General features: G+C 45.5%; 1 protein-coding gene across 1 annotated transcript in view; it reads left to right on the forward strand.

Moving 5' to 3' along the window:
* The window catches only part of Plxnc1 (plexin C1), a 146,583-nt gene that overhangs the window by 21,885 nt on the left and 103,372 nt on the right, over positions 1–21,326 (forward strand). Inside the window, exons 3-5 of the mRNA XM_010629224.3 lie at positions 2,284–2,424; positions 13,727–13,861; positions 17,513–17,613. Coding sequence (XP_010627526.1) covers positions 2,284–2,424; positions 13,727–13,861; positions 17,513–17,613 — 377 coding nt within the window. The remainder of the gene's footprint in view (positions 1–2,283; positions 2,425–13,726; positions 13,862–17,512; positions 17,614–21,326) is intronic.

Here is a 21,326-nt window from a genome sequence, read left to right on the forward strand (position 1 = left end):
AGTTGAAAAAGCCAACTCCTGACTGGGTTGGATAAATTGCATAATCCACCCAATGAGTAAGCAACAAGCGAATGTAAACGAGTCGCCGCTGGTTTGTTCTATACCATCAGTCTCTCAAGTTTGAGAACATTGATTTAATGGCTGTACTACTTACCTATCCTATTGATCCAGGACTTAGTTTGGAAATCTCTCCTTGGTGGGGAGCAGTCAGAAGTCAGGGAAAGGCACTAGACTGGATGACATGGTCATTTGGAACCAATTTTCTCCTTGACCCCTTTCAGCTTCTGAGCAGCCTCTGTGATTTGGAGCCAGCCTTTCTCAATAGGATATCTCTTTCCACCTCAGCGCGGGCCACTTGACACCATTGTTCTTGGCTCACTGGAACTGCTAAACACCTGGAGTAAACTGTGCCATTTGGTCCTGAGTCTGATCCCCTGTCCACAGCCTTTAGTCCTTCTGTGTTGTGAGAAGGCAGGGAATGGAGTCTCCCAGCAAAAGACAGTGACATTAGGACATTCTAGAAGCCCAGACAGAGATCATCCCCAGTCCCCTAAGTTGGCCTCTCTGCGATGCTCAAATATTTAATAAAAAAATAAATAGGCATGGTCAGCCAGTCTAACGTTTGAACAATTCTGGTTTTATTTTAAAGCAAGATATGTGATGTGGCTTTTTTTTTTTTTCATTTAAAGGTCATTTGATTTTTCTTCTGCTGCTCGTAGTCATGAGGCTTCCTTATCTAAACAGTGATCTATTGTTCCAATCCTTAGAGCCACAAGCATTTTTTTTTTTCCTTAACTTCAATTTTAACAGAACAGGCCCTCCTCTCTCCTGACTAAAAAGTGCTATCTTTTAACAAGAAAAAAAGAAATTCTCTAGTGGGCTTTCCAAAAATCTCTTAAACCAAGTTTTCTGTAGAATATTTTATGCAGATGAGTCACTGGCTCTTGGGTTATGACATCTTTTCCTTGAAAAGCAATCAGGGCTTTAGAGAACTCCTTGCCAGCTTATCTTTATCCTTGCAGCGCAACGTCAACAAAGAAATAGCGAGGGCATTTTAAAGGCTTCAGAAATCAATTTGGTCCATGGATCCATTGCATTTGGATGTTAATGAAATTCGGTGGGTTTTTAAATAATGAATATTTAATAAGACATAAATTGAAAGACATAAACACTGTCAGTAGTCATATAATGAAGTGAATAAGTCTTAGCCTCCCCCTGCCCACCTCCTTGTGCCCTGAACAAGGCCCTTCCGGAAGTTGCTGTGAGGCTGCCCGAGTTGGCCACTCACCCATTGGCTGACAGTTAGATGTACCTTTGCAAACCGTCCTGCAGGTGGGAAGCCCGCTCAGGCAGATAAAGTATGCTATCACACTGTGTTCAGTAGCTCCAGAAGGCAACGGCTCTTTTAACTCTGTATCTTCCAGAGATTTGTGTAACAAACTCTGGTCCCTACTGTTGAAGGCAGGAAGCAGCATGAGGCACTTCATTGCTTTTAAACAAAACAGAAAAAGACATCTTGGTCAACGCTCTTCTCTGCTCTGCTCTGGGTTTAAGGAGGGTCTCTGTTTAATGATCAGGAGCAAGCATGTGATTATACGTGCTCACAGCCTCAGACAATTGAAATGCTTTTGGGTTGGGAGTTGGGCTTTTTCATTTCCTCTTTGAAAGCAACAGCTCCAGTTCTTGCCCTTCTGTTTGTTTCCTCTTTTGCTCTGTGGCTGTGTCCTACCACCGTCCACGGCTGTTTCTTTGCCCTCTGAATGAGTCACCCTGTCTGTGAGCTTCCTTGGGCACTTGGCTTGTCACTTTGCTCCCAAATTCCTCTCTGTCATCCCACCCAATAGAATGATCCCAGTCACATTTCAGGAAGCGTTTGTGTTTAACGTCACAGAAGCCAGTGCCTAGCTCAGGCAAACTGCAGCAGAATCCTGCAAACAGCCAAGTGTAAAATCGACTCCCTCCCCATTCAGCAGTGAACTTTCTTGGCAGCCCAGTGGGCCTCGGCTTCCTCTATCAGCTGAGAGTGTTAAATGTGCTGCTGGCAATCAATGCACGTTAATACGTTGTAAACAAATCACTTTCCATGGGTTGGGCAAGCATGGCCATTTGACAGGTGAAGACCACAAGAGTTGTTCCTGGAGATCTTGTCTAAGAAAAATGTATTTGGGTCCACAAATGTGACCCTTCCTGAAAGGTCACGAGTAACATTTTATCAGTATGATGAGACATATCACTGTTAAAAATGATCTTTTTTTGTATTTGTGCGTTTTTGTGCATGTTCAGAAAGAAGGGGATCAACCCGAGAGAGTACAGCCCATCGCTTCTTCTACCTTGATCCATTCCGACCTGACATCCGTTTACGGCACCGTGGTATTGAACAGGACTGTTTTATTCTTGGGGACTGGAGATGGCCAGTTGCTTAAGGTTGGTTTTCTGTGCCTTCTTCAAATGCCTTATTTTAACTGTGATCCATTTTGTGCTTTTAAAATTTTTCTTAATGTTCTCAAATGATATACAAAACCATACCTAACCAATTGTGAACTCTTTAAAGATCCCCAGCCATGGCCTAGAAGAAATTCTGGAAATCTGGACCTCAGAGTCTCCCATTCTCTCCCCACCCCAACTTGTCATGAATCTCTGTCCACCTTGTCCCCCGAGAATGTGCCAAGACGCGTTCCTTCCCTTCCTCATGTGCTGCTGGGTGAGGTACTCACCATTCCTGACTCACCTTCCTGAGACATTTAACCTTTCAGTTCTCTGTCCTTTACACTGGAAATGTACAAAGCACCTGATTTCTCACAACTTCAAAGCGATGAGAGATTATAGGGCTTGAAAAGAAGAAAAAACAGGTGTTCCTTCCCTCCAGCCCACTTGCCACCCACAGAGGGGGTTTGTTTTCTGCCCTTTGTACCCACACATACCGCGGAGAGGTTAGAGATCTAAAATGCTTTGAGACTCCCCTTGACTTTTATCGCATAGGACTATTTTTTCCCACTGTATGGATATACCTCAGTCACATTGAGATTTGTATTCACTCAGGAAGGCCAGTGGGGGAAGAAGAAAATAAAATCAGAGGTATCGGAGGACTTGGCCTCGCCAGTGTCATCAGCAAGTGTTTATTGAACACTCCTGTGGCCTCCAGCAACATTCATGGCTGGGACCTGCACTATTTCTCACCCTGGACTGATGATGTCCCTTGACCTCTCAACAGCCAGGCATTTGGCCCTCAGCTCAGATTCTTAACTGGATGGTGACAGATCTGTCTTTCCAACCGATAACCAGCTCTGTGACTTCAGGTGAACTGCTTAACCTCTCTGAGCCTCCAGTTGCCTCATCTATAAAATGAAATTGTCCTGGACAATCCCAGAAAGACCTCTTCCTCTTATGTCTCTAATTCTGTCTTCTGCACACATACTACTCCCTCCCCCAGCCAAACCTAGAGACTGGCTTTTCAGCAAATGTGCATTGGGTAGTACTGTTCCCCTGCTTTTGATCACCCTGTACACCCAGCCTGGAATGCTTGCTTCCTTTTTCTCTGCCCCACTGAGTCCTGTGTACCGTGTTTGTGTTTTGGCTCGGCTCAGCCCCCACCCCGTGGAGCGATCTAGCACTCCGCTAGTCTCCTGGAAGACTCACGATCTGCCTCATTCTTTTGATTCATCAAAGACGGCTCGCTTTGAAACTTCACCTTTTCACTCACATTTTCCCGGCCTTCCAGCCTTGATTTTAAGCTTCCCAAGAAGGGGGCCATGAATTCCCACAGCCCGATACTGTGCCGAGTGCCTGGTAGGCATTTGATTGAATCTGTTTCCTTTGGAGGAAACCCAGTAACATATGGGAGGGAGTTTGTTTGTATACACATTCTTTTAAAATATACATTGATATCTTTCCTGTCGAGCTGGCTTTGTTTCCTGGGGAAAGGTAAACACTCATCAGTCGTGCTCCAGGCGTCTCTCGATGACGTCTGTCTGTAGCCACGCAGAGCTGGTCAGGCTGATTGGACCCATTAGCCTGGCAAAAGAAGTTTCCATCAATCCTTTCTAGGCCTCCCTACCAATTATCTCTTCAGATTTGGGATATTTTTGACGTGTGTTTTGACAAGAACACTGTTTCCCCCAAGCTGAGCCAACCAAGCTGTTACATGGTGAACTGGAGGTGAAGGAACACTGACTATAAATAGTGCCCCGTGGGACAGCCTGGTCTCGCGTGTCCTGTGGGCTCACCCCAGCCATTTGTGCGCAGCTGGCCGAGTTTCAGTCATGTTGGGGACCGGAGAGTCGGATGGAGCTGCAACCACATGCTGCCACGCAGGAGGAGGCCGGTGAAATCTCGCTGACCTCTGGGTCTGCGTGGGACACCCCTCGAAGCCATGTCAGTGGCCTCCTTTTTAGGGTTCAGATAAGAAGGGCACATTGGCGTTTTTGTTTGTTTGGAAACTGCCAACATTTATCCAACTTCCTGTATGGCAAGCGCAAAACATGCGGCCCTCTCCACAAGCCCCGGAGGTAGGCTTGCTACTTCCATTTTACAGTAGAGGGGATCAGAACCCAGAAATGTTGGGCTTTTGGCCCATGGTCAGGCTCACTGGGGCCGAACAGGGATTTGAATCCTGAGCAACTTCAGACTACGCTATTTACCACCATGTCACACAGAGTTTGCAACTTCTGTTCCAGGCCCTGGCTACACCCCTTGAGGGTTCAGGGAGCAAATGAGAAGCATGTGGCTAGGGGTGCCTATGCTGCTGGGGTGGAGCAGGGTTCCTAGAGGCTCAGGGAAGAATCAGAGGAAGGCAGACCAGATGACTGAGGGAACAAACTCTTCACTGTCATCATAACTTCTTGGGAATTAAAACAGCTTCCCTCAGGACAGCCCCCTCCTGCGAGAGGAGGTTGTGAGAGATAAATCAGCTGGCTTGAGCCCCATCTCCCTAGGACAGCCCAAGAATTCCTGAGAGTCCCTCCTGTGTCCTGTGCACAGATTCTTGGATGCAGCCCCTGAAATTACCTGGAGACCTGAGGACCCGGGATTGTGCAGTTGACTTGGAAGCCACAGATAATCCCCAAATCCCTTTATTCAAAAGCTTCACGCTTCTCCCTTGCCAGACTTGTCACCAGAACTGTTAGAAAAGACAAACAATGATAGACACAAGCTTGGCTTCTAAGCTGAAGCACAGAGGTACTAATGAGAGGCAAGAAACAACACCCAGCCCAATGTAGACAGTGGGAGGAGAAGAAAGAGAGCTTGGATCGCCCCAGCCTGACTCATCAGTGATCAAGGGTCCTCAGCATTTTGACACATGCCAGTCACCGTAGTATGTGCCTGGCTCAATGAGAGGCAGGAAGCAGCGCCTGGGAGTCAGTGGCCATTATTTTTTACCACCACCAATAAAAATTCAACTTCTTAAATCTCTGCAAACCTCATGGATTTTTAATATAATTTGGTGCCATTTTAAACCTCACATTATTTAAATAATTTTCCTGCTAGTGAAAGTGCTGTGTGCTCACGTAGAGAGTTGCAGAGTAGCGAGGGATGAGAAAAAGGCAAAGGAAAAATTATCCTTAATTGCGTCATGTAGAGGCAACCGCTGTCAGCATTTTGGATTCTTTTTTTGCATACTTGAGGTCAGACTCTATCCAATTTTGCACCCTCCTTTTCTTCAGTTAATGAGGCAAGAGGGTTCTATTAAAATGCTACTGCAAACCCTTTGTAAACAGTATTTTTAAATAGCTGTATCATGTTCTAGTATGTGGAAATATCATTTTGAGTTTCAGCTGAAATGCTGGCTCAGTCTTCAAGTAAGTGCCTTTTAAGATGCTCTTTTTCCAAGGAAGACAGCCCTCCCTCCAAAGGTAAGATTTTAGTGATGATCTGTGAGCTTTGTGGTATGCTAATACCTTTACTGCCCTCCTTCTGCCTTTATTCTTAAGTCTTTTAATAAGATTTTTAGAGAAACTGACGGAATTTTGCACTTAAAGCGTCCTGACCTCTAATTTTATCCACAGGTGGCTCTCAGGCTCATGAAACAAATTATGTCTATCATTCCCCCACCACCCTGGTTATTTTCCTGTTTCACTTCCTTTCCAGACATGGGTATATGCAATAATTTTTTCGGTTGTCAGTGTCTCTGCTGAGATCAGCTGAAAAGTATTGCCACTCTGAACTGCGCTGCTGGGAATCCGCACTACACAGTGTCGCACAGTGTACGCCTTCGAAAATCAGCATTTATCTTTCTTCAGGTTGTGGCACAGCCTTTCATGTGGTTTGGATTCCTTTGAGCTGACTCTATTACATACAGACTATTGTCCTTGTCTCAAGGGTAGAGTGGAATAGTCTGAGCTTTTCTAGGTGGTAAAATAAGTAATAAGGAATATGCATTAAATTTGAAATTTGTAACTTTATGCTTGCCCATTAACCTCTCTTGTAAGCATAAAAGATAAGAGGCGGTGGGTGAAGAATGGTAATAGCTCACATTTCTGAGCTCTAACTGTGTGCCAGGCCTAGAACCATGTCTGCATGGGTTAAGTTGCTTCGTCCTTAGAAGCCAGAACTATGACCATCCCCACCTCATCATCAAAAAACCCTGAGGCTTAGGGAGATTTCCTCGTTTGCTCAGGTGATTTGAAGTGAAGCAGCCTCTCTCCAGAGCCCAGGCTTTTATCCCCCAGCTAAGCTGCATTAACAGTTAAGATGTAGTCTAAAGAGCTTGGGAGAGTTCCTGGATCTGGTTTTAAATGTTTTTATCTGACACCATGATATCTGAGCTGACCCCAGGATGCAAGTAGTGTGATTTCCTGATAAGGGGCCATGGCTTCCTTGCCTCTTGTTTGTTTCTGTTTGGCAACAGCCTTCTGAATCCCTTTCCCTTGGGCTGCGCCTCTGCGCCCCCTTTAGGCCCCAGCTTATCCCCAGTGGGCTCCCTTTTAGGAAAGGTAAGAATCCTATCTGTGCTCAAGTCAGTTTCTTGAATGACCCCAGCTAGTTTTTTCCCAGCACCCTTGCCAGTGAAGTAAGGGTCAGATGCAGGAGGCTCTGTCGTGGTCTGTCCTCACATCCACCGTAAGGGGACTTCACACACGCTCGGGGTCAGAGCTGGCTACCTATGTGGCCCTCAGAATTCTGCTTTCCCAAATGGATTTCATTTTCCCAAACCACGGAGTGAAACCAGAAAGTTCTCCCTAAGCTCATCCCACAGCCAAACTACAAAATACCCCAGGGGTCTTCATTATTAACGTTTTCAGTCGAACATAAGAGAAAATACAAAAATTAAATATTTTATAACCCCGAGCTCTGTTTGTACTCGCACAGAGTGCAACGATAAGAAAATGAAAGGAGGCCTTGGGGAACCCCGGACACGACCTGGAGCTGGAAGGAGAGGCGGTGGGGCTGAGGGGAGGGAATGGGCAAAAGGTAAAAATTTCCGCTAGTGTCAAAACTTGGAAAGGTCTAGAATGTCACCAGAGAAGCTTATTTCACCATCACACCCCACCCCTCCATTCCAGTTTGACAGTTTACAGGGGCTCCCCAGTTTGGAACGGTTACTCCCATGGGACCACAAGTCTAGAACTTGGGGTATCAGACCGGCTGCTTCTCTGCTACTTACTTTGAGAAAAAAGTAGATCGGACGTGAAAGAGAAATTTGCCTCCATTTTCATGGGTCGTCTTTGTTACTTCTGACTAGCAAGGCCCATTAAATGCCACTTGATAATCACTTCCCTTTTTCCTCTGCGTGTGTGCGCGTGTGCATGTGTTCACGTGTGAGCCTGTGTGTATAATTTAAGTCCTGTTCCCAGCATTTCTCTGTTTATGGGAAAAAATAACACTTGAAAGAATTGGCTTGTTTGCTGTTCAGCTGATTGGCTTCACGGAATGAAGCATAGGAAAAGAGATTTGGCCTAAAGTGATTTAGCTTTTTGAGCACCCCTGTCTTTTCCATCTAATTGTAATCATAAAGGAGGAAAGAAAGAAAAGAAAGAAAGGAAGAAAGAAAGAAAGAAAGAAAGAAAGAAAGAAAGAAAGAAAGAAAGAAAGAAAGAAAGAAAGAAAGAAAGAAAGAAAGAAAGAAAGAAAGAAAGAAAAAGGAAAAGAAAAGAAATAGCCTTTTGTTTAGTTTGTCTCCCCTTTATCTTCCTCAGGGTGGTTTCCTTGTCTTGGGTGGTGTGGAGTTATCGGCACCCAGCTGTCTGGGTGTGGAAGTCATTCAGTTAATTTCCATAGCAGACTTGGGAGTTTTTTGTATGCAACAGAAATCCCAAGTCTAGTTAATAGCCTACCATGAGGCTTCAGGAAGATGTCAACAGAAACAATATGTTGACTCGAACTGAAATTCTCCATCGGGGAAAATTTGTTTTCTGCACAAGCTTCAGCTAGAAGAATGTGGAGAGCCTGATAAAATCGTGAAGGCTCGTGGAGAAGCTCGCCATTTAGTAAATGTTTTTGTTGGGCACCTCTTTTTTTTTTTTTTGGTAGCAGGCACTGTTGTGGGTACTAGGGCACAAAGGTGAACAAAACAGACCAGGACACCCCACCCCACCCCCTGTCTTCTGGGAGGTATTGGGGGAGAGAAGAAGACAGATGACAAATTGATTAATTATCCAATGATAAAGCCTTTTCAGACAGCCATGAGTGCTAAGAATATGGCGTGATGAGTAGAAAGTGACATGGGGGCACAGTAGAGAGGCGATCAGGGAAAGCTTCTCGGGGGTGACATTTGGAGGAGGAAGGGTCATGTCAGCGCGAACATGGAGGAGGCTCGGAGTAACATCACATTAGATCTATATTAAGGTCCTGTGCTGGAAGCAATAAATAAAAATCACATCGTGCCTGAGTCGTGTGTGAATTGGACGAAGTTTCTCTTATGCGAAATTCAACCCGTTTTGGGTTCTGTGACTCATGGTTCTTCCTGTACCACTTTGCTTCACTGATCCTATTCTTTTTCCAAGGCCTGCCAGCTAACCCTGGCCAAGGAAGGATTGCTCCCCTTGCTCCAGCCCTGCTGGCTTTCTTCTCTGTGTGGCTGTGCTCAGTAATTTTGCAGTTAGAACATCCAAAGGCTCCGCTGGTGCCCTGGGCTGGGCTGGAGCTGGATGAGAGGTGATGTTAATAGAAACGTCTCTTGTAGTGCTGTGAGAGAGATGAAACCACAGACAGCCCTTGACATAGCACATTTGGAATCTTTGGGATGAAAAGGAAAACTTTCTCTTGCCCTCTGGTTCTTCTTTGAATAACTTAGCAGTAACAGAAGCAGTTTGACCCAGTCACCTCCAAACATGTTTAAATGTAAACTTTTTTTGGTACTGGAGATTGAACTTGGGACCTTGGGTCTATGAGGTAGGTGGCGGAACCACTGAGCTAAATCCCCAGCCCTACATTTAAACTTTATGCCTTTATTTTTTAAGCTAATACCTTGAAATTGTCCCAAGCTCAAAATTACCAAGAAAGTATACAATGAAAGTCACCCATTTTTGACTTCCAGGACAACCAGTGATAGCAGTTTCATGGGTATTTTTCAGAGTTTATTTATGTCTATAAGCAAAAGGGGGGGAAATTTTTCTCTTTATTAAACCTATAACACACTAAACATGTATTTCTTGCATATTCATATATATATATATAAATTATATGTGTACATAATATAATGTGAAACATAATGATATATAAGAAGCTTTCTAATTTTCATGGCTAAATAGTATTCTATTGTTTATACTATAATTTGGGCATTTACATTGTTTCCATTTTTTGTTTATAACACAAGATACTGCAGTAATTACATGTCACTTCAGATACATATGAGGAGCTTCAGGGTCGTGTGCTTTATCACTCTGATGGATAATGTCAGATCGCCTTCACGGGGGTCTGCCTCTGCCGTGGATGGCACACGCCTCTTTACAGTCAGCATCTGTAGTTAGCAGGATGTGCTGCCATTTGGGCCATGCTAAGTAGTTTTGTTCTGAAAACTGGGAAACCCTGCCACACAATACCTACACCTGGGTGACTTTTTAAATATGCATGGAAGAAAGGCTGCGCTGCCCTTTTTCAGAGTTTTGGAATGCTCTTGCCTCATCTCCAAGACATCAAGTAAGTGAATCAATGTTGCTTGCATCAAACTAGGAATTTCCAACCACCTGTTCGGCGCCAGGCATACCACAAGAGTAAATACCACGAGCCCCAGATAAAAACTGAAGAGCAGCTCTTAATTCACTGAAAATGGATGGCTGGTGGTGTTTTCTACATTATGTCTTGGTTTCATCCCAGCATATTTCATTATGCATCTCTAAAAATGATCATTTGCTTAAGTAACTGTAATCCTAATCGCATTGTCACAATTTCACAATTAACAGAATTACTAGTAATTCCTCAGGATTATCTACTATCCAATATGTATAACTTCATTTCTGATTGACTCAGAAATGTACTTGAAATTATTTTGTTCTTGTTTGTTTGTTTTGGTACTGGGGATCGAACTCAGGCCCTTGTGCATCTGATGCAGGCGCCGGAAACACTGAGCTAAATCCTGGGCCCAAACATTTGATTATTTTTTTTATTTTTTTGAGGCAGGGCCTCACTATGTAGTTGAGACTGTCCTAGAACTCACTATGTAGCTCAGGCTGGTCTTGAACTCACAGCGATCTTCCTGCCTCAGCCTCCCAAGTGCTGGAATTACAGGCATGTGCCACCATGCACAGCCAGTACTTGAAATTATTTTGACCAAATTGGCATCTAAACCACATTTGCTTGTTCCATCTCTGTTAACTATAGTAGTTTCCTCCCTTACTTTTATTCCCTGCCATTTATTTACTGAAAACTAGCTACTTTATCTTACAGAATGTTTTACATTGTGGATTTGACTTTGCTTCCTTATGGTGTCACTCAAGCCTGTTCCTCAACTCCTGCCTCTTAATGCTAAGTGAAGAGTTAAGTAAATTACTAGCTAAAGACTTGGTTAGGTTCAGTTTCACTTTATTGGCAAGAATGTAGCATAGGTGGTGATACCCAGTGATGCTTTTAAGGTGATGAATTCCTGTAAAGGAGCCAAGGCAACAGCTTTTCTTCTCCTTAGCCACGCTTGGGAATATTTCCGGCAATGTTTTTAAAAACTGGCTTCCTGTTTTTCCTCTTCTAAACAAACGCATTCCAAAATGGGTGCACCTTGAGACCATAATGATAAGTGAAGTAAATCAGACGCAGAAGTTTAAATATCACAAACTCCAAGTGTAAATACAGAGCAAAATAAAAAATGGGTGATAGGAAACAGGGAGGTAAACTTTTGCGGATGGCAAGGGGATTCAGGGATGGACAGGGGAGGGAGGGCGGAAAGGGGATAAAAAAGACCAAGATTGGGGTTCAGTGGCCTGCTGTACAAGCGCAAGGACCCGAGTTCAATACCCAGTACCAAAAAAAAAAGACCAAGATGCAGGATGTATAGATACCAACTCCCCATGGTGAATGCACTCATTATGCATCACAAACGTGTACTAATAAAAATATTTAGAAATATCTTTTACAAAACAACCACTTTCTAAGACCAGAGCAGCAGTTGGGATCCAAGATGAGTAATAGAGCTTATGAATTAGAGATGTGAGTCCTGGCAAGCCCACAGCAGCGCCTGTCCCTGGGCTCCCTCTACCACCGTTTTCTGAAAGATAGCATTGTCCAAAAGAACCTTCTGTGCTGATAGAATTGTTCTGTATCTGCCCTCTCCAGTGTGGTAGCCACAAGCTGGCTGGTGACTGAGGAATTGAGTTTTTAACTGAAGTAGCCACACATGGTTTGTGAAGGTTTGTGAAGTAGCCACTGTGTTTGATAGGGCAGCTATAAAGTCATTTAAAAATAAGCTGCAGACCTTTCGCTGCTCCTTTGGGAACTAGCTGCTTCTGTTTAAAAAAAGGATTTTTTAAAAAAGTCATATTTAATCTCTTTGGTTAGAGACATTGAGTTTTGCAGAGCTGCTACTGAATTTGTTGGGTAGTCGTGGGATTAGTTACATGGAATCTACCTGGGCTTGACTCAGGTGAGTGATGGAACAAAGTCACTGATCTCAGGACAAAGTGGACTCAGGACCAGATGCCAGGAGAGGAGGAGTGGCCTGTGCCCGTGATGAAGCAGCAGATATGCACTTGCCATCAAGATATGTAGGAGCAGGCGTACTATCAGTCAGTATTGGAGCTGGTCAGGAAAGAGTCCCAGTGCCAGTGTTTCTTGTTTCGTGCCATGTGTCCACCGGGGAAGAAATGTGAGCACGATAGTATATCTGGATGTGTTCCAACTGACAAAATCTTGACACCGTCACTTTCAAAGTCTTGTATTAGATGTAGGAATGAGTACAGAGATACTTAAGGCTTGTTCCCTACTCCAAAGGAGCTTGCATTCTACTCATGGGTTATTTATTGCCTGTTGAGTGCTGATTATGTACTAAATATCTTCTGTAATTCTTAAGTGATTCTTACAGAACCTATCAACAAGGAAGGCATTACTAAGCCCCATTTAGAGATGAAGAAATCGAGGCCCGGGGCAGGTGAAGTAACTTACTAGTGCAAAGTAGCACAGCTATCTAAGAGTGCAAACTCAAACCCATGCCACCATTACATTTCCCCAGGGTTACGGTAACCATCTCGCAGCTGGTCTTCAGACCTGGACTTAGACCCCGCCTTCTCACCAGGTCACTCCCCTGTTTAATGCCCTGCATCTGTCTCTCTTCCTACCTCATAGCCCTCACCTCTCCACCTCCTTCCTTCTGAGTCTCCCTGGTCTCATCCCATTTTAGGGCCTTGGCACTGGCAGGGCCTCTTTCAAGAACACATTTCACCCAGGTATGTAAATGGCTCACTATTTTTACCTCCTGCAAGTTTCTAAATATTTGTCACTATCTCAATAAGGCCTACATGGAGCATGCGTTCTCCATCTCCTTCCCCCATTTATTATGAACCTGTATCACTTATCACCTAATGTATTTCATAATTCACTCTTCTGGTAATTGGCTGCCACAACTCTCCTGCATATGCGTATGAACAACACAAACGCTCACAGGTGTAAGCTCTGTGAGGACACAATCTCTCCCTCTGTCCTGTTCCATTCACTGTCATTTCCCAAACACCTGGAACAGTGCCCGCTGCTAGCCCGTGCCTGTCCAGTAGATGTGGTTGACTGAAGATGAGTGACACTCAGGTGTCCAATTTGAAAGCCACTGGACACTCGAGTCGTATCTGTTCATATTTTATAAGTAAACACACTTACTTGTCTGTGCCTGATAAGTTGTCTGGGTTGATTTAAGATGTATGACTGTGCCGACTCATATGGGAAAACCAGAGTAACTCATGCAGATATATGTTCAGGGGCTACTGCCTTTAGATTCAAGGTCACTCTCAGCACAATACTAATGATGGTGTCACTTGTGAGGTGTCGCTTGAGAAGCTGTCCCCTTCTGAGAGGGCCAAATGTGGCCAGACATTGTGGGCAACAAGCTTCCTCATAGGAGAAGACTGACCCTGCACTGAAGAATGCCATTTTGCTGGTTTGGTGACTTTTCCCCTGCAAAAGGAGATATACTGTGCATTTTATTGACAGTCTTGTGGACCAAGATCTGAGAGGATGATTAGGGAATGTAGTGCCTTACCCAGGGCACTAGGGGTGTGCAGTAAATAAGAAGGATGTGATTAAGTGACACATTCTGCCACCATGAGATTCAAAATACTTAATAGAAATTGTATTTCTCTTTCTGAAAAAAATATAGGTTATTCTTGGTGAGAATTTGACTTCAAATTGTCCAGAGGTTATCTATGAAATTAAAGAAGAAACACCTGTTTTCTACAAACTTATTCCTGACCCTAGAAAGAAAAGCTACATCTATCTCACAGCTGGGAAAGAGGTAGGTAGAAATACTAGTCATTGCTTCTGACTTATGAATAAAAATTATTTAATTGATGTCATTATCTAGTGGTAAAGCTTTTACTTTGGACTACTGAGTTTGAACTCTGCTGCAGGCTTTGGGAAGACCCACAGCGGTTCACAGGTGTGGAATTAAAATCCTCACTGACTGTCAGTAAGTAAGCAAGAAATATTACCTACTTAGACAATTTTATTATTGGCCATATTTCCAGTGCCACGTTTTTCAGAGGAGGGTGTGCTTGCAAATAATCAGCAAGGTAGCTGAATTTACACATTTATTGGGTGGGCCCTTAGTGGCTAGATGCATTTATGAATACACCCAGTGGGACTGGCTTTGGAATTAGGGGTTAATATCAGGCCAACATCTAATACACATTCATGAACCAAGAAATATATGGCACTGAGCCTCCTTCTCTTAATTTATCTGGCCGTGTGCATGTGGTTGCTTGTTTGTGTGCTCTTCTTTTGTGTACTGAAAGAACAGTAATACCTTTTGAATTTTTCTTCATCTTTACAAAGTGCTTTCACCAAGGGAAGGGGAGAGGACTCTAATTTTTACTGAGTCCCTGCTGACTGTGTGCTACTCATTCTTTGTGCGGTCTCTTTAGACGCACAGAGTTGTGTGTACGCACGCAAATCAAACCAAAGAAAGCTAACAAAACGGGTTAACACTTTACCAAGACAAAGTTATCCTCGTTTTATATATGAAGAATCCAAGACTTGGAGAGAGGATAAATAATTAGGTCAAGGTCATGCATACAATCATATACATTAGTCTCCGTGAGAGCTTGGGCCCAGGCCCTGCCCTGATCTGAAGCCTGAATGAGATAAAGTCTCGGATTTGTGAAAACTAAAGAATACATTCTGACTTTGTGCTCTTGACTGATGGCCATTTGATTACATAAAAGTGCAAAGAAGATAATTGGGACTTAAGAAAAACCGTACAATGGCTATGTCAGATGCTCTCAGCCCACCCCATTTTTCACTTTTTCCTTTGCATCATTCTGAGAACGGGGATGACAGCAAAGGATGGACACGTGCTCACGGAGCCACAGAGCAGGTGTGCCAGCACATGGTGGTTTTCCGTGCTCTGAAAAAGGATGCGCTGCTCTCTGCATGTTGAAAAGTCAGTTAGGTCGTGGGTACCACACTCGCACGGCCACGTGTGAATCGCCCACAGTTTTGTAAGTCAGTTCTTCACCAAGCAGAGTCTTCTGTGCTGGCTTGGTTCACCATTCAATCATTTTTTATTATGTTTCTTCCCAAGGGATCTCATTTTTGAAAGATTTTTGTCTCTTCAACAAACTGTGTATATTAAGTAACCGTTCCCATTCCCAGGCTTTATTTATCCCGGACATCTCAAAACTGCCAGCCAGAGTACTGATTGTGCTACCATGCATAGCTGATAAAATTCCAACCCTCAAAGCAAAGACACTGGAAGTCTGGCTTAATCTGATTGTGTTTTTCCATTTAGCTGTTTGAAATATTGCAAAATACCTCATACATGCCCATTACTACCCTAATGCATAGTAACCGAACCCAAGATCCCAGGGCTGTAGGCTACAAACCACTGTGAAAGCCACCAGTGATGGACAGGTCTTCCGTTTCTGGAAGGTAAAGAATTCCTAGCCTGTAGTCACTCAAAGCCTGAAGTCCTGGGTAGAATTTTCAATGGGGCACTGAAATTGTCCATCCCCGTGTGCATTATTGGGGATTAATGCTGGAAGCCTATTAGTTGACTCTTGTTGAGCAAATGTAGCCCCTAGAGAGGCAAAACCTAAGGAAGGTCCCATTTCTACCCTCTTGGGAAATAGTAACAGCCAAACTAAAAAGCCATAGAAATCCATGAAATAGTATAGCATGTGCCCATTAAATGTAATCACATGGAGGGATATGCATCCATGTGGAATAGTCACTACAGTGTGTTACCGAACCAGAGAGCCAGCGCCATGTAATATTTATGTCTTGTGTTTTACATAGAGCTTCATTTGTGTGTTTCAACGCACTGAGTAGCTGTTCTCAAAGAACATTCTGGGGACTCCTAGTCCACTAAATGTTGTGAGCAAAGTGGTCGTAGGCTCACTTGTTATTTACTGATCCCCTCTGGGGATGGGGAGCTCAGCATATTCCAAAGCTCTTCCCAGCTCGTGCTGAGAAAACCTATTTAACTTTTTCAGTCTAAGCTTTTCACATTCGTTAGACCCAGAACCCTTTCCTCACATAACAGCGATAGCTAGCATTTATGACACGCATTATTTAGTGTGTGTCAGACAATGTTTGCAATAACCTCATGCAGTCACTTGAACCATCGCCATTTTACAGATGAGGAAACAAGGTTAGAGAGATTACGTGACGCTTATTAAAATCCCTCAGAATTAGGAAGATGCTTTGGGAGCTACAAGGAAATAAATATCCACATTCTGGTTAATTCTGGCTCAGACTCGTGGTCTGCTGGCTGCATCTGTGAGGCATCAAGGGCTGCGACAATGGAAGGGCACAATTTTCCTCCATGAAGCCGAACTAGAACGGAAGGGTCCTCCTCATTTTCCTCACAAACTCCCAGTAGAACTCTCTGTTTCCCTCACCTTCTTGAGGAGTCGCTGTACCTTGTGAGGAGCAGGTACAGCCTCCCAGCATAATGGGTTCCACAAGTTTCCTCACTACTCGCCCTGTGACTTTCCTTCCAAACACTCAGGTCCTCCTCGACTGCCACTGTCCTAGCCTTGCCCAGCTTGGCCACTCTGTGGGCTGCTGCTTTACCACTGGAGGGGCAAAGGAGGGATAGGGAGGTGACTTAAATACTTTCCCTGTTTCTTTTCTTTTCCCCTCCAATGGGAGCAAGCAAGGCAAGAGCTGAGGTGATGGTGCTCCGGACAGGGCCAAGGGGGCTGAGCCTGTCCTCCTTTGTTTGCACACCCACTGCCAGCCCCTGCTGACCGCCATCCTGGGCAGGGTCATTTGTCATTGCCAAATACTCACTTCCAAAGTGCCACTGACTGTCCCTGTGTGAAAACCGAGCGAGCTGCTTCCCTGACCCCCGTGGAATAGGTCATTCAGGGAGCAGAAACCCAACTGCAGGCCAGGCTCACCGAAGAGAGCTCCCACCAATGCAGATTCCCGGGGCTCGCCCCAGACCTGGAGAGCACCTTGGCGGCATGGGAGTCTGGGGATATAGTCATCCCTGTGTATTGCTTCCAGGAACCCCTGGGGTTCCCAAATCCACGGATGCTGAAGCCCCTAAGTTTGCAGATAAACTATGCACATCTTCCTATATACGTCAAATTTTTAGATTACAGATAATGCCTAACAGAATGTCCATGCTATGTAAGTAGTAGTCTTGCCGTATTGTTTGGGCAATAATGATGAGGAAATACTGAATATACAGAGATATGACTTTTTTCAAATACTTTTGATCTGCTTGACTGGGCGGGTGAAGAACCTGCAGATAGGACGGCACAGCTTTTAAAGGACATCGGGCGATTGCCACCCAACCGCTTCCTACCCTAGAGCTGCCCGATGTGGAGACATTTAGAGTTCAAGTCAATAAATATACTCCTGTGGCCCTTCATCAGACGAGGTGGTGTCGTTTTCTCTGGTGTTGCGTCTGAGCCGCTGTCGTCTTTATTTTTAGGTGAGGAGAATTCGTGTTGCGAACTGCAGTAAACACAGATCCTGTCTGGAGTGCTTAGCAGCGGCAGACCCCCACTGTGGATGGTGCCACTTGCTGCAAAGGTATTCCCTGAATTCCTTCTCACCGACTCACATGTTTGAGAGTGTCCTGCGGCAGAACACTTGTTGCCCTACTTAAAAGATCCATTCTGGCGAACTGGGGGCGAGGCTGGAGGGAAGGGCTGCAGTATTGTGATGTAAGCCTCAGTCTTTACCGAGGGTGTTTCCAGCTGGGTCAGTGCTGCCACCATCACTTGACCTGGGCCCCGGGCCACTCGGGGGCCACCCCACCTGGGGGCAGCCGGGAGTGTGGGTCCAGGACATCAAACGGGAGAGGCCAGAGCAGGCAGATTTGCTTTTACTTTCTACAGAGTTTCCCAAGACTCGAGAAAAAGGCAAAAGGTTCTCCCTTGGAGAAGATAAAAGAATAGGGATGTTTGAAAATTTTCAAATGAATCCTCATCATGTCGTGTATTCTGTTCACTCGGCGGAAGCCGTTTTATTGATGGCGCTGTCTCCTCGGGAGCCCTACAGCCGTGGGCCTGATGTACAATCGCAGTCTCCGGGTGGAATCTGCCCAGCCTGGTCTTGAATTACGATGTGCACGACCCATCTAGGCTCAGGGGCGACTTGTAGCCGCTTCCTCACCATGGCAGTTCTTAGCGTCGTTGCTGGGACCAGCCTGCTTGGATTCGCTGTTGCCATGGCAACCCAGTACTCGGGTTCTTGCTAGAGAAGCAAGGAGGAGAGAGCCTTAGCTGCAGCTCAGGCAGAAAAGGGAGGGAGGGGGAAAAAAACCCACATAACAGTGTCTGTCAGTTTGGTGCTTTCAGTTTTTAAAGGTGAAAAAGGATACGAAAGAGGGGAGCAGGTAGAGAGATGTTAAAGGCTGAATGCGGGGGTAGCGGGACAAAGAAAACAGGACCAGGAAGAGAGCCGGGCAGCTTATGCAGGAGGAAGCCAGGAGAAATGAAGGGAGAGAGGTGCATATAATAGAAGCAAGAGGTTCAGGAAACAAGCTAGAAATAGGGGGATGAAATTAATTAGGGTTCACGGAGGAAGTCGCAATCCCAGCTTCCATAAGGCAAGTGATGGCCCTTGCCTTTTGCTGCACCTCCTCACTGGGCTGTTTCTGTCAGAGTCCCTGGCAGACAAAAGAAGCAAGCCCAGGAAAATTCTCGTGAATGATTGTAATTGGGCAGGAATCTTTTCTTCTTGTCGCTTGCCCAAGACTAGAGTTTTAGAAATTGATCACGGCCAGTGTCTTATCTTTGCACACCCACCTGGAAGTCTTGCCATAATCTCTTAGATGTGTGTGGCTTCTCTGTCTGTATTTGTCCAGCTGCACGCGGGAGTTAGTTCAGCGATGGTGGTTCTGATGGCTGTGACTAAATGACCACACACAGCTAGTGGCTGCTGAAGCTCGGGTCTGTGTGGCGATGGGGACATCCAGTCTGGTGATGGCGATTTCAGTTAGTATTTAGATGGTACTTCCTAACCTTCGGGTCAGCCCAGGCAGGGAGCACAGACTGGGAGGTCTGTAAGCGGAGCATTGAGGAACCGCGATGTTTAGGGATCAGGGAGAAGGAAGGGCAGCGGAAAAGACATAAGGAGCGGTCAGCTGGAAAGGGAAGAGGGAAACACTGAGGGCTCAAGTCTCCTGCAAGCCAAGGGAAAGGAGGAGGGGGCTGCCACCGTGCAGCTCCTGCAGAGAGGTCAAAAGGACCATTGACCCATTGGCCTCCGCATGGGACAGAGGTCAGTGCTGAAGCTGCAAAAGACAGTGGGCGGCGAGCAAGGAGAAAAGCAGTGAGCAAATGAGGAAAAAAAGGGAGCAGATGCCGGAGGAGAAAGTGGAGTTCAAAGAGTTTGAGTTTCTGAAGATGCACAAAATAACCGTGCATTTCTGTGCCGTTGGCAGAATTCCAGTGGAGTGGGAGCAGATGATGTTGCAGGAGAGAGCATGGCGTGTTATCTTTCAGCAGATGACCTCACGGGCCAGCCACAAATAGGAGCTGGGACGCTCATCCTCGTGGTAGGGGCTGGGGGGAATCTGGGCCCCGGTGCAGGAAGGGAAAAAAGTGAGTGCAGTGTCTTTTCTTATTGTTTCTGTCACCTTCACTGACTTCAGATCAGTGAGAGCGGGGAGGAGGCACTGGAGAAGAAGAGAGGGCAGGAGAGAAATAGGAAACGGGGCAGAGAACAGAGAAGGAAAATATAGCATGGTTGCCAGGCAACTTTAGGGCCCACTTGAGGTTGGTGGTCTTGCCTTTAGAGTAGAGCGAGTAGCCTGGTTTTTCTTTTTTCAAGCCTCTTCAGCTTTGGTGGCACAGTCATAGAGCAGAGAAGAGTCCAGTTCAGCCAGAGTTGGGGTGAAGGCATCAGGAGAGACTGAGAACCTGAGGGTGCGTGCAGGGGATGGAAGGTAGTGTTGCTGTAGGTGTTGATGAATGTAATTAAGGGCACCTGGGGACTAAAAGGGAAGTCAGAGGGGGAGGGAGGGGTGTGTGAAAAGGTGGCGGATCACAGGCTGTGGTCGGAGAGCTGGAAAAGGCTGGGTGACAATCGAAGTCTTGGAGCAGTGGGTTATTGATGATGATAACATCTACAGGATGACCGTGTCTCTGAAGGAGGGAGGGAGACAAGATCATTGGAAGAGAAGGGTCAAAGAGCTGAGCTAATGGCCGGAATATTCAGTGGATCAGTCGTCTGTGTAGAAAGTAATCACCCAGAATGAGAATGGGTGGACACCAAGATTGTGTGTTGGGAAGAGCGAGGAGCTGGGAGTTGAGAGGTGACAGGAAGTGGCCGGGGGCAGTCCTGGTCTGTAGGAGATCACGTAAGAGTCAAAGCGGGCCTGCAGTTAGCAAGAGAAGATCCACCAAGAGAGGCAGTAACGCTGCAGTGGGACAGTTATGAAGAGGGAGAAAGCAGCCAGCCCTTCAGGCGGGCTGGGGAAGCTGTGTCCTCGGGGGAGAGCTGCTTCTCAGAAGATCCAGGTGAAACTTGCAGGCAGAGGAGAATCTGAGGAATCTGGCTGTTCCTGGTGACCAGCGGAGAACTCCAGCCTCTGTGAAACCCTGCTTCTGGTTTCCCTCCAGTCTGCTTTTGCTCCCTTAATCCTGCCCCAGTCCTCTCCAAGAAGGGCAATTGTTTAAAAACCAGAACAACTGATGTCCCTCCACAGCTTCATGACCGCTGCAGGCTTCCTGTCTTAGTGCTCAGCCCAATTCCACAGGCAGGATGTGATGCCTTCCTGTGATCTTGTCCTTCACTACTTTTCTGACCTCTCCTGCCACTGTCTCCTTTGGTCACTCTGTCTTAGCTCTGCTAACTTTCTCTCTGACTTGAGAATATGCCAAACATGTTTCTGTCCCAAGGTTTCTGCCCCTCTCTTTCCTCATTCCAGAATATTCTTCCTTTAGCTTTCCTCACAGCTGGCACTTCCTTGACCATCTGGTCCTAGAACACACATTTATCTCCTCCTGACCACCAAGTCTTGATTAACCTCAATACATTACTGCTTTTCTTTGTGGCCCATCACTCTGACCTTATCTTTCTACCTGTCCCTTCAATTAAAATGTATTTCTCTGCCTCTCCCTTTATTTTCAAATATGATGTGCTCAAAAGTCATATGTTAATGAGTGAGATAGGCTGAGGGATGGATAGACTTTGCCAACTGTTGGTTGAGACTTGTGCCTTCAGAGGAGAAAGCACTTTGGAGGCGTGGAGTGATGGCCCTTCTCAGCCATGTCAGATAATATGATTTCAAACTG

The sequence above is a fragment of the Fukomys damarensis genome, unplaced genomic scaffold (assembly GCF_012274545.1).
Source record: "Fukomys damarensis isolate Sample0158 unplaced genomic scaffold, DMR_v1.0_HiC HiC_scaffold_15, whole genome shotgun sequence".
NCBI classification, from domain to species: Eukaryota; Metazoa; Chordata; class Mammalia; order Rodentia; family Bathyergidae; genus Fukomys; species Fukomys damarensis.